The sequence below is a fragment of the Cygnus atratus genome, chromosome 2 (genome assembly GCF_013377495.2).
Source record: "Cygnus atratus isolate AKBS03 ecotype Queensland, Australia chromosome 2, CAtr_DNAZoo_HiC_assembly, whole genome shotgun sequence".
Taxonomy (NCBI): domain Eukaryota; kingdom Metazoa; phylum Chordata; class Aves; order Anseriformes; family Anatidae; genus Cygnus; species Cygnus atratus.
The window spans coordinates 91,091,345-91,105,470 of NC_066363.1; the positions used below are offsets into that span (position 1 = coordinate 91,091,345).

General features: G+C 43.9%; 1 protein-coding gene across 1 annotated transcript; it reads right to left on the minus strand.

Annotated features, from left to right (window-relative positions):
• Positions 1 to 1,611: 1,611 nt before the first annotated feature.
• Positions 1,612 to 9,720, minus strand: FRRS1L (ferric chelate reductase 1 like). The gene is made up of 5 exons (XM_035550577.2): positions 9,519 to 9,720; positions 7,840 to 7,924; positions 7,218 to 7,356; positions 3,241 to 3,487; positions 1,612 to 2,779 (listed from the first exon to the last, which is right to left on the minus strand). Exons 1-5 carry the CDS (start codon positions 9,718 to 9,720, stop codon positions 2,607 to 2,609), a joined length of 846 nt encoding a protein of 281 aa, XP_035406470.1. The 3' UTR covers positions 1,612 to 2,606.
• Between the last annotated feature and the right edge of the window lie 4,406 nt (positions 9,721 to 14,126).

The following is a 14,126-nucleotide window of genomic DNA, read 5'->3' on the forward strand; positions in this document are numbered from 1 at the left end:
ACATTTCTGCTTATACTTCAAAAAGAGAAAAGTACAACAAAACCACCAGACAGCACACTTAAAAGTAACTTTAAAAAAAAAATAAAATGAAAGGAAATAAAAGAAAAGAAAGAAACTGTATTTCTCCCCTAATTTAGCACATGGTACAGCTGGGGCCTGAAGCAGTTTCTACTTTGCACTGGGCATATCTCCGTAAGTGGCTGTGCTTCAGCTCTGAATTCGCTGTTGCTTTAGAGCCTGAACTTTCAACCTTTAAGCAGCTCTGACTCCCAGCGGGCTGCCTCGCAGTGGAAAGCAGCTCCGTGTGTGTCGTACATTTACCTTGGTATTATTACTGTCATCTTTAACATACCTCTGAGCCCGGCTCTAGCCAGGCTACCTTGAATCCAGCACTGTATTAAAGAAGCAAAGAGGAGCCCAAATGGGCTGCTATCGTACTTCAGTACCTTTCAATTATTAGATTAGTCTTTTAGTGGGTAATCAGGGAAACGCCTGAAACTAAACCAGTAAATTACAAGGCCATAAACTAAAGCAACCCTGAAGCTACTTTAAATAGCTGCAGTCTCTGAGAAGGAGCTGTGGTATCTCAGCTCCTGCAACTGCCTACACTTTAGCATAAAGGAGAAGGAATTTGCCCGAACGATTTCTTCACTTCAGCTGGTTGCTTAATATAAAACTCATTAACCATGACTTCAGCTCTCTGCTTCAGCCATTCTTAAGCCTAAATTTTACAGCCATGATGGTCCAAAGCTTGACCTTCCTTATCAGGTGGTCTCCACTACATATTTCATCAGATAATGAGTTGGTTATTCAGCTTGCAAGAGGTAATTGATACTAAATAAGGCTACTGTATACACTTTTAAAGTTCATTTCCCTCTGAATTCCTCTCTCCCCTCCTGAACTCTAGTCCAGCAATTCTAAGCAAACAAATCCTTAAAGACATCAATGCAAATATTATATATTACAAAGTAATCTTTCTTTTAAAATGGGGATAAGGGGTTTGCGATGGAGACAAATTCCTCTTCAAACCTATTTTTAAATACTTAAAGCATAGGTTTCAAGAATGCAGAGCCTAAAAAAATTAAGTCTATTAGCCTCAGTCTGTGAATAATGATGCAAACCCAGCAAAGCTAGTTACTTTTTTTACACTCTATGCAGTAACGAAAATACAAAGGAGGTCCACTGCGTATTTTAACAGATCCTACATTACACGGTCCTCAAGCGCACGACATTAGAGAGAATTTTGGTGCAATGATGCAAGTTGGGAAGTAAGCAAGCAACCTTATCCAAGCACATTCAACTGCTACATGGATGTGTCATACGCTCCCTGTTACATGAAGTACAGAAAATCTCCACACAAACTCACATTTTTTCAGAATATTATATGGCTCATAAAATACATTCTGACACCTTCCAGTTTGATAATATTTAGTGTTCATCTTTACAGTATTTATTGGTGATAAAATTTCTAGTGTATTTCCTCTTTAGACCATCTTTTTCTACAGTAACTTCAGTTTAGCAATGATTTGATGAAATTAAAGATACCGATTTTTTATTAATTCCCATCTCTCCTTACAAATAATCTCGATTATACTTCCAGTTCTTTGTAAGCACACATCAGCTGCCCATATTCATCTTTAACATGAACAGGATATACAGGCATACGACACAGAAAAACAGATTTCTCGGTACTACTGCACAACTACTTAAAAACATTATTTACATGTCAGCAATAACACTGCTTTGTCATAAAAAAGAGAAAAAAGGAGTTCATCGTTGGGAGGATGTCCTATGGCTTGTTGGGAACTTCTCTGTGTTTTAAACTTGCTTTTCCTATGGATGGAGAATTTAAATAACTGCATTCTCCCTTCCCCTTATTTAAATAACTTCGTATCTCACTCAAAAGAAGTAGCCTTTATTTTCAGGGAGGTTGTTGAAACACTGTTGTTATAAAGACATTCATCACTTCTTCTCTATTGAAGAAAAATCCTGTTCATGCTTGATTATGCAAGTTTAGTCTTGGAAAGTACCAGAGCAAGAAAACCTTGATAAATATTAAAAAAAAAAAAATTAAAAAATGGGATTACTGAAGGTTAGGTTTTAAACCGCAGTGTCAGTATTCTGATCTTAAGTTCAGAAACTGCACCTGGGAGTTGTTCTGTCTGCACCAGAATTACCAAACAGCATTATAATGTTTTCCCAAATTTGCTTTCTGGGAGCAATATGGAAGGCAATTTTGTTATTTGCTAAGATGTCCATCACTAGGCTCTCCTAAACACACATACAGACACCTCTCCCGAACACACATACACACACGCGTGCGCACACACACATTGATTTTACAAAAGTCTTCTCTTCTTTAAGCGAGTAGTCACAACACTGAAAATATTCTTCCTACTTGTTCACTGATTATTGTTAAATGATTTGTCACCACTCTGCTGCTCAGAAATGGTTACTTCATTCTTCTGAAGAGCTAACTATGTTCAAAAGCAGTGAGATGATGATGGTGGTGTGATATAAATCCCAATAGAAAAACGTATCATCCATCCGTGTATCCGTCCATCCTGAGAAACTTCCACTGACAAATTCTTGCTACTTTCCAGAGGTCATGGGGTTCCCATCAATAAATAGAAGGTCAGTGCAACAATGAGGAGCAAGCAGAATGGAGAAGAGAAGGTCTGATAGGCAGCTGATGGCATGAAAATATCTTCATACTTGTAAATACTGACCACACGCTCTGATACAGGTGGTGAGTCTATATCATGACGAGTTATAGAACCTTCAATAGGTAAGGGCAGAAAGAAATAATGTCAGGTGCATTTTTTTCTATAACTTTATCAAAGAAATAGGCAGAAAGCCAAGTAATTTTCAAACCTAGAGGAGCATGCAATTTTACAATGTCAGTGAGTAGTTATTTCTCTGATTTCTGAAATTAAACATCTGAATAAAACAAATGTAATTCAAGTAAACAATAAACATCCTTCAGAGGAATTCAGAACTTCCAGCTGTGAGTTATCCTTACTTAAATTTAGCTTTGGGAAGCGCGGATAATAGCTACATAGCCAAGAAAACATGACATGTAGGACTCCGCCAGCTTGCTCATCTTCCTGTTTCTCTGCTCTTAAGCCTGATGCTGCCATAATTTTAGTTCATTAAGAAAGGAGGGGGTCTAGTAAGAATAATGAAAGGCATTATCATATTTTGGTACCTCAGTCGTCGGTAGCACTAATATTGACTTACCCTGAATTGCTGGACCCCACGCAAACAGATAGTACCAACTCAAGTGCAGATCTACGATCGTTTCCTCTCGGGGAACATACAGGGGACGCTTGAATCGACAAGTTACACGATTGTTTTCAAAAACCCCTTCTTCATCTCTGGCAGGATTTCTCTGGATTTCCTTAGCCCACTGACCAACATTATAGAAGTGCTGTATTCGGACTCTTCCGTTATCATCATGAACACAAGCCATGACATCATCTCCTCCCTACATGGTAAAAACATTTAGGTAAAAGGAAAACAAAGAGCATCACAAAACATTTCCTCATTTATCTATATAATTTTAACTATTATAAACAAAGTCACGGGGCTGTCGTTCACTTTTTCTTAGTTATGTATACACAAATAGTCTTTTCCCAGCAATGTTTCTTCATCTGGACTGAACAGCACAGAGTAAATAGTAATATATACCTACCCTTTCTGCCTCTGCATTTTCTTCTGGATCTTTCTAAGATCCATAACAACCTAACATACATAATATACTTGTAGACATGGTATTGCTCTGACATCACACAATTAATTGATCAGTAGAAGGCTGTTTTCTTCTGTAACATGTCAAGTTCTGGGATCCTGCTTCAGGAAAACTGGCATCCTTGAATCCTTGATGTGTGCAAAATCCACTGCGTCAACATCATGGACGGAAAAACGATCTAACTTAATAAGATAGAGGAGATGAATCTGCTAAGTCTGGGCAAATAATAGCTTCAAGTACAGTCTGTCTTTTCTAATCTCTTTTCATGTTCACTTACAAGAATATCACTTCTCAGCTATCTTAAGAGAAACACAAAATGTTCAGCAAACAGTGACAGAATAGAGAATACCACAGAATACAAGAAAAGGGTAGTTGACATGTGCTTCTCCCCATAACATAAACAGCCACCAACCAAAGACAGGACAGAAAGAAGTGCGAGAGAATTGTCTGTATCGGTCATTCACAGAAAGATTAAACAGTCGTTGGAACAGTTATTCAAGGTAACTGTCATAGTGGAGCACTGTACTGCTTAAGAATTAGTATTAATTTTAGGAGAACAATCTGGTAGAGGCCCTAGTGTCAAGGTCCATCCAAACACTGTGCAAGTTTGATGCGTGGCATTGCACCGAATGCCACTGCTGCGGGGATCCGTACCGTGTTAAATGCAGGTCCTGCTTCTACAACGCAAATCTCTCTGATAGGACACACCGATGACACAAGCAATGCTTGCTAGCACCATCTCTCAGTTCTTTGTTATAGGGGAAGGAGTGGAAAAAGGTGCAGTGCAACTATTCCTATGTAAATCTGTAAAAGACGTGCCAAAAGTGAAGGGAAAAGGGGACAACTAGGTAAAACACATGCTTGAACACTTTCTGCACCTCAATACTGCTGTGGGCTACCTTTACAGCTTCTGTCTTGAGCCTGTCACTGCTTTCCATAACTTATTTTCCACGTTTATGTTTTGTAGCTCTGAGCACCAATGCCTCATTTTAAGTACAAGTACTTTTCACAGCTTTTCACAAGAAAAAAAAATCATTTTGAACCTCAGCAGGCACGGAAGTCTACAAGTGGAAACGCATAACGTTATTTGAGACAAAGAAATAGGTCATAGGACTTTTTAAAAATCTAGTGAGAATCCAATACACTTTTTTTTCCTGAGCTTCTCTAGCTATCCAGGCCACAGCATTTGGATTAGGACCTCCAAGGTACAACCTGCTTCTCACAGCCGAGCTGTTTCGATGGAGAGTCATTTTTCCAGTAAAGTCTGTGTATCCCAGGACACCAAAACATCCTGGAAGTTATGAAAAAGATGAAGTCAGCAGCAGAACAAAAGAGGAAGACAAACGCTAGCTGTTCTAGTCTAGCTGGCTGGTAATTCTTATATGCATCAAATCAGGAAGCAAAACCTTTTACCTTTTCAACTTTCTTTATTCTTCTTACTGGAAGCTGACACCTAATATGTTGCTGGGTCTGCCTGGGCTGAAACTTAACACGTGCTTTCCAAGGCACAGCCAGTGGGTCCCGTGGACTACTGGCACATGCAGACCTTCCAGACACCAAGTGCAAGCACTCTGCCTTCTCAGGCAAGGCTACGGCACACATGCCTCATGGCTGCAAATCACACTTTGTGCTGCCTGCCCAGCAGAAACTCACATTTCTGACTGGGCTGTCTTGCTGGCTGATGTGCCTTTCAGGGCACAGACCTGTCAGGCAGCATATCTGCACTCCTGAACAAAATGGGGAGGGAGGAACGGAGAGGGCACAGCAGGGATGGGGAGGGGATAGAGCCAGGGCTGCACTGGTTGGACCAGGCACACAGCCTGAGTGGGACTGGGAGTGAAGGGACAGGCAGCTGGAATGGATGGATGGGCTTGAAAGGAAGCACGGGGAGGGGATGTGATACTGCACTACACAGGATGGGTGAGAGGTGTGATAGAAAGTTTGGTAAGGTCATGCTAATAAGTTGATAATCGTACTCTTAACTGATCATCTCTTTAAAGTCTGTCTAACCACTGAAATTTAGTGTCTTTGCTTTAACGTGGTCCTGAGGCAGATCTACTGCAGGTACATCAGAGTTACAAATTGGTAAATGATCTCTTACAACTTGAGGCCAAAAGTTTAAAGCTGCTGAGCTGCCCTGAAAATCCTGTTGAATACTTGCACTTCTAGGCAACTAAACTCCTCCCAAAATTTAGCTGTAAAATTGTTCCTCACAACATTAAGCATGAACTGTTTCTTACAACATGAACTGCTCTTTATGACACGAAAGACTGTTATCCTTACTGTGCTTATTTGCAGTGTCATACTAAGGCATAGTTATTAATGAGTGAAAAGCACCTACCCTCACATTCTCTGTTTCTCATTTTGGGTCTCACAAAAGGTTGTTAATTCAGTGCAAGTCTTCCCGTTGCTTTTTGTGGCTCCTAGCCCAGCATTTCTAAACTCTGTCCTTTTTCAGACTACTGCTTCCAACTATACAAAAAACAGTCCTCTCTTCTGACTTGTGATTTAGTACACGAGCTCAGTATTTTCTGATATGCTCAAGAGCGTTTCTGTACATGAACACCCACGTTATGAACTGCACTTTAATCCTTAACATTTTATAAAGATCATAGTCAAACACATGATGGTGTTGAGGCACTGGCACAGGCTGCCCAGAGAAGCTGTGGATGCCCCATTCCTGGAGGTGCTCAAGGCCAGGCTGGATGGGGCTTTGGGCAACCTGGTCTGGTGGGAGGTGTCCCTGCCCATGGCAGGGGGGTTGGAACCAGATGACCCTAAACATCCCTTCCAACCCAAACCATTCTGTGATTCTATGACATCTATTGCTCAGTTATTTTTAAAATCCATATATTTTATATACATATATATACTCATATATATATGCTCCTGTTTTGCTCAATGAAACACAATGAAAAGTAAGGCTTTTGAATGAAAAAGTAACATGAGTAGCAGCCATTTTTTCACACCTTTGTGGCTTTCCTAGAACACACAGGTATGAAAGAAGAAAAGAAGAACAAAATCCAAAGTTTAGCAGTGAAAACCATATTTGTACCTCTGAAAGTGAAATATTTACTGAAGAATAAAACTATTTGCTATTTGGTTTTGGATGCACCTTTTGTCCAAGTAACACTGAAATGAAATGCAACAGGACATTCCCACGTGAGTTGGCTTATGTCTGAGGGCTTTTCTAATAAAAAGACAAAAAGCTAGTAACATTCAAACAGTCAGAGCTAACCTAAAATGCTATTGTAACATTTAGTTAAGAAGGGAAAGGACATGTCAGTAAGGATGAGGCAGTTTTTTGGGAGACAGCAGACCTGGCTCCTGCTCCCAGATGGCTACTGAATGGTGCTTTGTTGTCAGCAAGTCAGTTTTTCCGTATATGCTCTCTGACAGATAAAATATAAACCATTTATATAATAGCATGTGAAAGTGTGTACATTGTCAACATGAAGAGTCTTACCATTTTCTTGTCTGAAGAAAATCCCACTGCCACCCAGCCATCGGTATCAGCGCTCAACTCAAATTCAACATCAGCTCCTATCCTACGGTAACTCAGGAAATAGTCACAGGTCTCTGCATTACATCCAGGTTTACCATACCTAAAGGGAATTGGAAATTCATCTAACTTTTCTGTTTAATTTCCTGCTATGGAGCTTGATTATGTTTATGCAAGAAAATCTAAAAGAAAGTATTTTGGTATAATGGCAGTAAAACATTTATTATGCTATACTGAAGCAGTACCATTAATTGCTCACAAGTATTACTTTTTTACAGTAAGAATGTATAACATTTAATCATTATGGCAAGCAATTAACTACACATATCACCCTGTAGTCCTTCTGAGGCCTTGTTTTGTAAATGCCTCATGAAAATGTAAGAAACATGAAACAATCTAGTCTGTAGCTATGACGTATGTACTTAAATAATTGTTTCCTCAAATAATATAGTCCATAATTACAAAGTATGTTCTCAAACAATAGCCTTTTTTTTTTAAATGAATATAGAAAATTGGCCAAACTCTCAGATGCAATCAGTCAGCATTTGCAAACGTAAAGGTACCTGCATTTTTATCTCAGACTGACCTGAAGCATCCCTTAGTTTTTCCACAGTCATCCACTCTGATTTTTGCAAATGGATCCACAGGAGGTGCAGTAGGGAAAGGGTAACCTGTATAATGAGAACAAACCATTACCAAATAAAATACAAGGAGTAAAAAGCAGTAACACTGAAGAGAAAGGGTTCCAATAGCATTTACTTCACTAATAACCGGGCTGTACTGATGAGGGACTACTTTGTCACATGCACAATCCCTCAATCAGAGGGTCCTGGTACCAATGTAACGGAGAGGAACGAAAACAAAATTTTCTCAGGTTTGCAATGAAGAAGGATGCTGGAGCATGGCTTTGCTGCAGTGAGGGTGAGAGGTCTTTCACAGACAACGTTACGTTATGGCAGCATGAACACAGAGTGAGGCAGCCAACTAATGAGTAGGAATCTCCAGTGAGCTACCTCTTTGTGCACTCCTAGATCCCTTGGGAAATCTGTAAGAGAACTACATCTGACTCCTTAGCCACAAATGACGGTACTAAGTGTAAATTCAGGGCATCAGACTCAGAGCTGGAGGAATGGATGCTGAAAGGGCCTTAAAATACATTCTGCTTTCAAAAGTAAATAAAACATGCATTGAATTAGAAGGTAAGAGTATCAAAACTGGGAACTGCCTGCAGTGATGACCTGCAATCACCTGTGAACTAAGACACAGAAAAGCCAGACAATGAAGGATTTATGACTCTGGGCAATCACTTATCTGCTCTACAATACACTGAAGAGACAGTGACACATCTGCAAACAGACCTCTCCTCTCTTGGCTTGTAGAGGTTAGGTTTTGATCCATAACTCTTGATATTTTTACATTATTTTACTCAGCCAACTGCAAAACAAATGGCTAGTTGCGAAATTATAAAGTCCCCTTGAAGTTGCACGGTTGCATGGCCGCAGTATCCGCAGACAAACAGGCCACAGACAAACGACTTTGGGCACTCAACTCTGAGAACCCTGACAGAAAATACGCTGTAAACAGCAAATTACAACCTCCGTTAGCCATACCTGGGTTCTAGGTAAGACAACCATACCAGGGGCCTAGGTAAGACAGACACTTGGCTTAAACGTATAAAGTTGGTAAAATTTCACAGCAGTTAGAGGAGCATCACCACAAGACTGCCAGCAGTACACCCCACCTCCTCACTAATATACCTATCCAACTGCTTTTCAACACAGCCTAGCCACACACAAAACTTGTCCTTGCAACAACCAAAAGCATCTTAATAATTAAGAAATACAAACAGAAGGGCGAGACGGGGCTGTATTTCTGCCCACACGCTTCATCACACGGCATTTTGGGGACCCGCTGAAACCCCGCCGGCTCCTTCATGACCGACGGCAGCTCCCGGGCACTATGGGGGTCCCTGTGCCGTGGGGACCCCGCTGCTGTGGGGTCCCTGTGCTGTGGGGGTCCCTGTACCGTGGGGACCCCGCTGCCGTGGGGTCCCCGCAGGCGCCGCACCCCCGGCCCCGCCGAGCCCCGCAGGCCGCGGCAGGCAGAAGATGGCGGCGGCCGCTGGCCTTCGTGCTGAACAACGCCGCAGCCTGCAGCCCCTCTCCCCCCGGCTCCCTCCCGCCCCGTCCCGCCCCGTCCCGTCCGGTCCCGTCCCGTCCCACGCCGTGCCATGCCGCCCCGTCCCGCCCCGTGCCCGCAGCGCACCCTCCTCGGAGAGGTAGCGCAGGTCGTAGAACTCGCTGGCGAAGGTGCCGTACGAGGAGTCGTGGGGCGCCGCCTCGTCGCCCTCCTCCCCGCCGCCCGCCTCCCGCCGCCCTCCGCCGCCCTCGTCCGCCGGGCTGGCGGCGGAGCCGGCCAGGAGCAGCAGCAGCAGCAGCCGCCGGGCGCCGCGGCTCCGCACCGCCATGGCGGCGGCGGCGGCAGGGCGGGGAGGCGGCGGCGCCCGAGCGCGCCGTGATGGGCGGCCGCCCCGGGCTCCTGCGCCGCCGCCACCGCCGCCACCGCCGGTACTGGCGGCGGGGAGAGGGCAGCGGGGACCCGGGACCCGCCCCGGGGCTGGCGGGGCGATGGGGAAGGGGACGGGGAGGTCCCAAAACCGCCCCCAGACTGCGCGGCGGGTGGGAAGGGGGTGGCCGGGAGCTGTGGGGTGGGCTTGGTGTCGTGGGGTGGTCTGGGGTAGGGCTTGTGGTGGTGTGTGGTGTTGTGGTGTGGTGGTGTGTGGTGTTGTGGTGTGGTATTGTGTGGTGTGGTGGCGTGTGGGGTGGTGTGGTGTGTGGTGTTGTGTGGTGTTTTATTGAGTGGTGTGTTGTGGTGTGTTTGGGATGTGGTGTGTGTTGTGGTGTTGTGTAGTGTTGTGTTTCGTTCTCTTCTGTTTGTTTATGTCCTTTTTTTCCATGATTTCTAAGACGGGATCGCAGAGCACCACGTCTTAACAGCCATCCCAGGTAAAACCAGATGCTCCCGTCCAACCATGCGTCCATGCTTGGTCCCGTACGCCGCATAACGCGATGGCATGAGTGCGGCGAACCGAGCAGAAGGAGCAAAACTCTGCCTGGGCCTCCAGCGCCTTGCCCGGGCTCCTACAGCCAGCCCCGGGCTAGTGGCTGGAAGTCCAGGGTCTGCTCATGCTCCTGCTGTGCTACCTGTGGGTTCGTGGCGAAACGACGGCTGTCCAGCCCCGTGCTCTTCTCCAGGGGCTGGGTTGCCGTCTTCTGGTGAGGACTGTAATCACATTATTAACTTGTTATGCATGATTGAGATTCCCCTTCAAAGAGGCTGAACGGAGACTGAAAAACGTCGGGTGTGGGGGCGGATACTGAAGAACACGCCGCGGTCAGCAGTGTTCGGAAAATTAAAAGATCCCTTAATTTGCATCTTTCATTTTTTAATACCGATGACTGCACTAAGTTACTTTTTGATGGGACGCTGAGACTTCCCCAGATCTAGGCTGCATTAGGGGTGAGCTCATTCCTTCTGGCTGAGCAGTTGTAGTCCTGGAGTATGCCCAGGTGCGTCTAGCAGGGGACATTAATTCCCATCTGCATCGTCCGGTGGAGCAACATGTGATTTCTCACCCCAAACCAAGGAATGGCCACACGGGGGCAAAAAATAAAGTGCAAAAGCAATTTTGACCACGTGCAAATTCAACGTGTTCCATAGTAGCCTCTGTAAAAAGTCATGGGTGACCAACACCAAGCACAAGTACAAAATAATGAGTCGCTTATTCCGCCCTCGCAGAGCTTGGAAAACTTTACCAGGCCAATGGAAAACAAGCAAACAAACAGCAATAGAAAAAAACTTATAAATCAGGCTAACAGGAAAATGAGGCTGTGGCTTTTTTTTTCTGGCAATAATCAACTCTGATGAAGGCTCCCCATCTCCTTTTGGAAATAGCTACCCAACTGTTGTAATGCCTGTGAAGAAGCATTTGCTCAGCAAGGGAACAGCTGTCAGCTGCGTGCTGTTTTTCCCTCCTAGGAAACAGGCTTGAGAGCACTTTGATGCAGGCGATGCTTCACAGTAATAGTAAACACCTAGGACATTTATCATGTATTGCTTGCACCTACATGAGAGCTATCCTTTTAAATCTGACAGCTGAGATACTGTCTTTGATTGGAGTGAAGCTGTACTCATTTGCTACGCTGAAGACACAGCTAAGAGCCTGACCCTATTGTGTGTGCCTCCCTCCTGTTAAATCCTTAAATTAAAAATTAAAATAACTCCTGACACTTTTTTTTTATAAAACCCCTTGTGTTCGCCTGAAGGTTGTCCCTGTCACAGAAATCGTTCCCTCATAGGAAGCAACGTCATATTTAGACTGCTGGAGCACTAATGATGACCCTCATTTTTTTCACAGAGAAGAGCACGGTGGTGTTTGCAGCAAACAGGAAGGTCCACAGTGCAACTAGTAGCACTGCCTGTGCGGCAGCACTTTGCAGGAAAGATCCTGATGTGATTGAGTAATTAAGGCTGCCATTAAAAAAATATATACTAGCGGAGGGAGTCTAAACTGCAGCTTCATGAGCAGCTTTACTCCTTGAATGTCCAAGCTGTCTGAATGCCGTTCTTTTCAGCTTGCACGTCCTGGTGACACTTTTCTTAGATGGACACACACATGCCACATAATGTATGAACTGCATGCTAGAAGGCCTTGTGGCTCTCCAACACAGAACCGTACAATCACAATATCCTGAGTTGGAAGGGACCCCCACGGGTCATCAAGTCCAACTCCTGGTCCACACAGGACCACCCACAAACCAAACCATGTGTCTGAGAGCACTGTCCAAACACTTCTTGAACTCCGGCAGGCCCCATGCCACGACCACTGCCCTGGGGAGCCTGTTCCAGTGGGAACAAGGGGATTCCTCTTCCTTTTGGAGGGTCAGAGGTCTGGTTGTTTCCACCACTTTTTGTGCCATCATCTTCTGCCTCAGGGAAATCCAGCAGTCAAGTTGCCTCCACAACTGAAGCGTTTACCCTACCTTGGGCAATTCTTGGGTGCTAGGGCTCAGTCTAGCAGTCCCTTCCCAGAACCAGAGACTGGGATTATCCCCAGTCATCCCTCGAGGCTAGTCTCTTGCTCCTGCTTGTCACTCAAAACACACCTTTCCCTGGAGGCTCATGCTTTTGGGGCTCTTTGGACTAGAAATGAAACTTTCAGGAATAAGTTACAGTTTACATAACAGACACACAGAAATAAATCTTGGCTCATTCTCTAATTGTGTTGTTATTTGACAGTAGCTGCAGCTCCATACTGACAAGGCCGGGGGATAAAAACCCAGTTGTCTTATGAGGGTGATACAACCGGACTGATGAGGAGAGGAATGGGGAAAGGCCAGCAATGCTGGCAGAGCTGCAGAAACCCCTAATGCAGTGTCCTTTGTGCTCACTCTTTTGGGACCACTGACCTCAAGCATGTTTCCCCTCTGCTTCTGCAGCCAGTTGCAGTGGATCCTGCACCAGTGGATCCTGCATCCAGCTATTGCTTTTCTGCTTCTGTGTATAATCTAGAGGGCTTTCGCCATTTAATAGTCCTCTTTTAAAAGGCTCGACTTCCTTACTCAGCTCTTGATAACTTATTACTATTCCCAGTTCACCCCAAGAAGCAGAAGCTGTTTGAGTTCTTACTGCCCAGCTTCTTCCTCAGCATATCCATGCCTCAAAAAGAGCTCCTTAAACTTTAGAGCTTCTGGTTATTTCCACCAAATCAACACGTATTGAAAACCCAGTATGTATCCACCAGCACTGACTAACAAAACAACTCATGAGACAGCAGCTTCCTTGCAATAGCTCTGCAATAATCCGAGCTGGAATTTGTAATTCATGTGCAGTTTCCTCAAACCCTTACCACAGTCCTGTTCAATATGGTGAACGTGTTTACCGGTAACTTATCTTAGGCTTTTCTTTATTAAATAACAATACATATTTTCGTCAAGAAGCCATTCATACCATGCTGTAGTTAACTACCCGTGACTACCCAGAAACATGCTTGCAGTGCTAGTAACTTAGACTCAGATACAGGAGAAAATACACTAGCAATTTCTTGCAATCAAAGCTTCTTCAAAAGAATCGATGGTGGAAAAAATGTTGAATGCCAATTAATAAAGAATATCTTCTATGAGAAAAATAAAATATAAGTGATCCCCTTAGAAAAACAAAAAACTACAGAGGAAAAAGAAGCATGGTATTTCTGAAAGCTTCTAAGCAAAGGGATGTGTGAGCTCTTTGGAGGCATGTTACTGCTTTACGTCTTCTGTACAGGCAAGAAAATATCAACCCTGAATTTGTTATCATCCAAATAAAAACAGCTTTAGATCATTAGATCATCTCTTGCTCAGCACTGGTAAATCTTTCTTTTTCTGCCTACACTGAATTATGTATCTGGTCTCGCTCCAAGGGCAATCATGCCTCTGCAGCCAATACTGTTCACAACAGCACTCTTTCTATAAAATTAATCTAATGTAGGAAAAAAGCAATGTCTCTTAAATTCTTTTTTTTTTTTCGAAAGCATAACATGCACCAATCTGGAGACTAAGTCCTGCAGTCTTAGACACTAAATCAGCATGAATTTTGCTTCAGCAAGCGTTAAGGGAACTTCGCGAGGTATACTAAAATGGTGCAGCTTTTTTTGTGCTAGTTTACATCAGGCGGCTCATTTATTTTCTCCCAAGACTACGTTTTTTTTTTTTACCTCTCTGGCACTCTTTGCTACCCCAGCATGAATGAAGTGCTGGGAGGTAAAGCTGCCCTGAACACCAGATTTGCCAGATGGTGGCACAATGTGCACCAGGAGGTTTTGGAGCAAAACTTTTC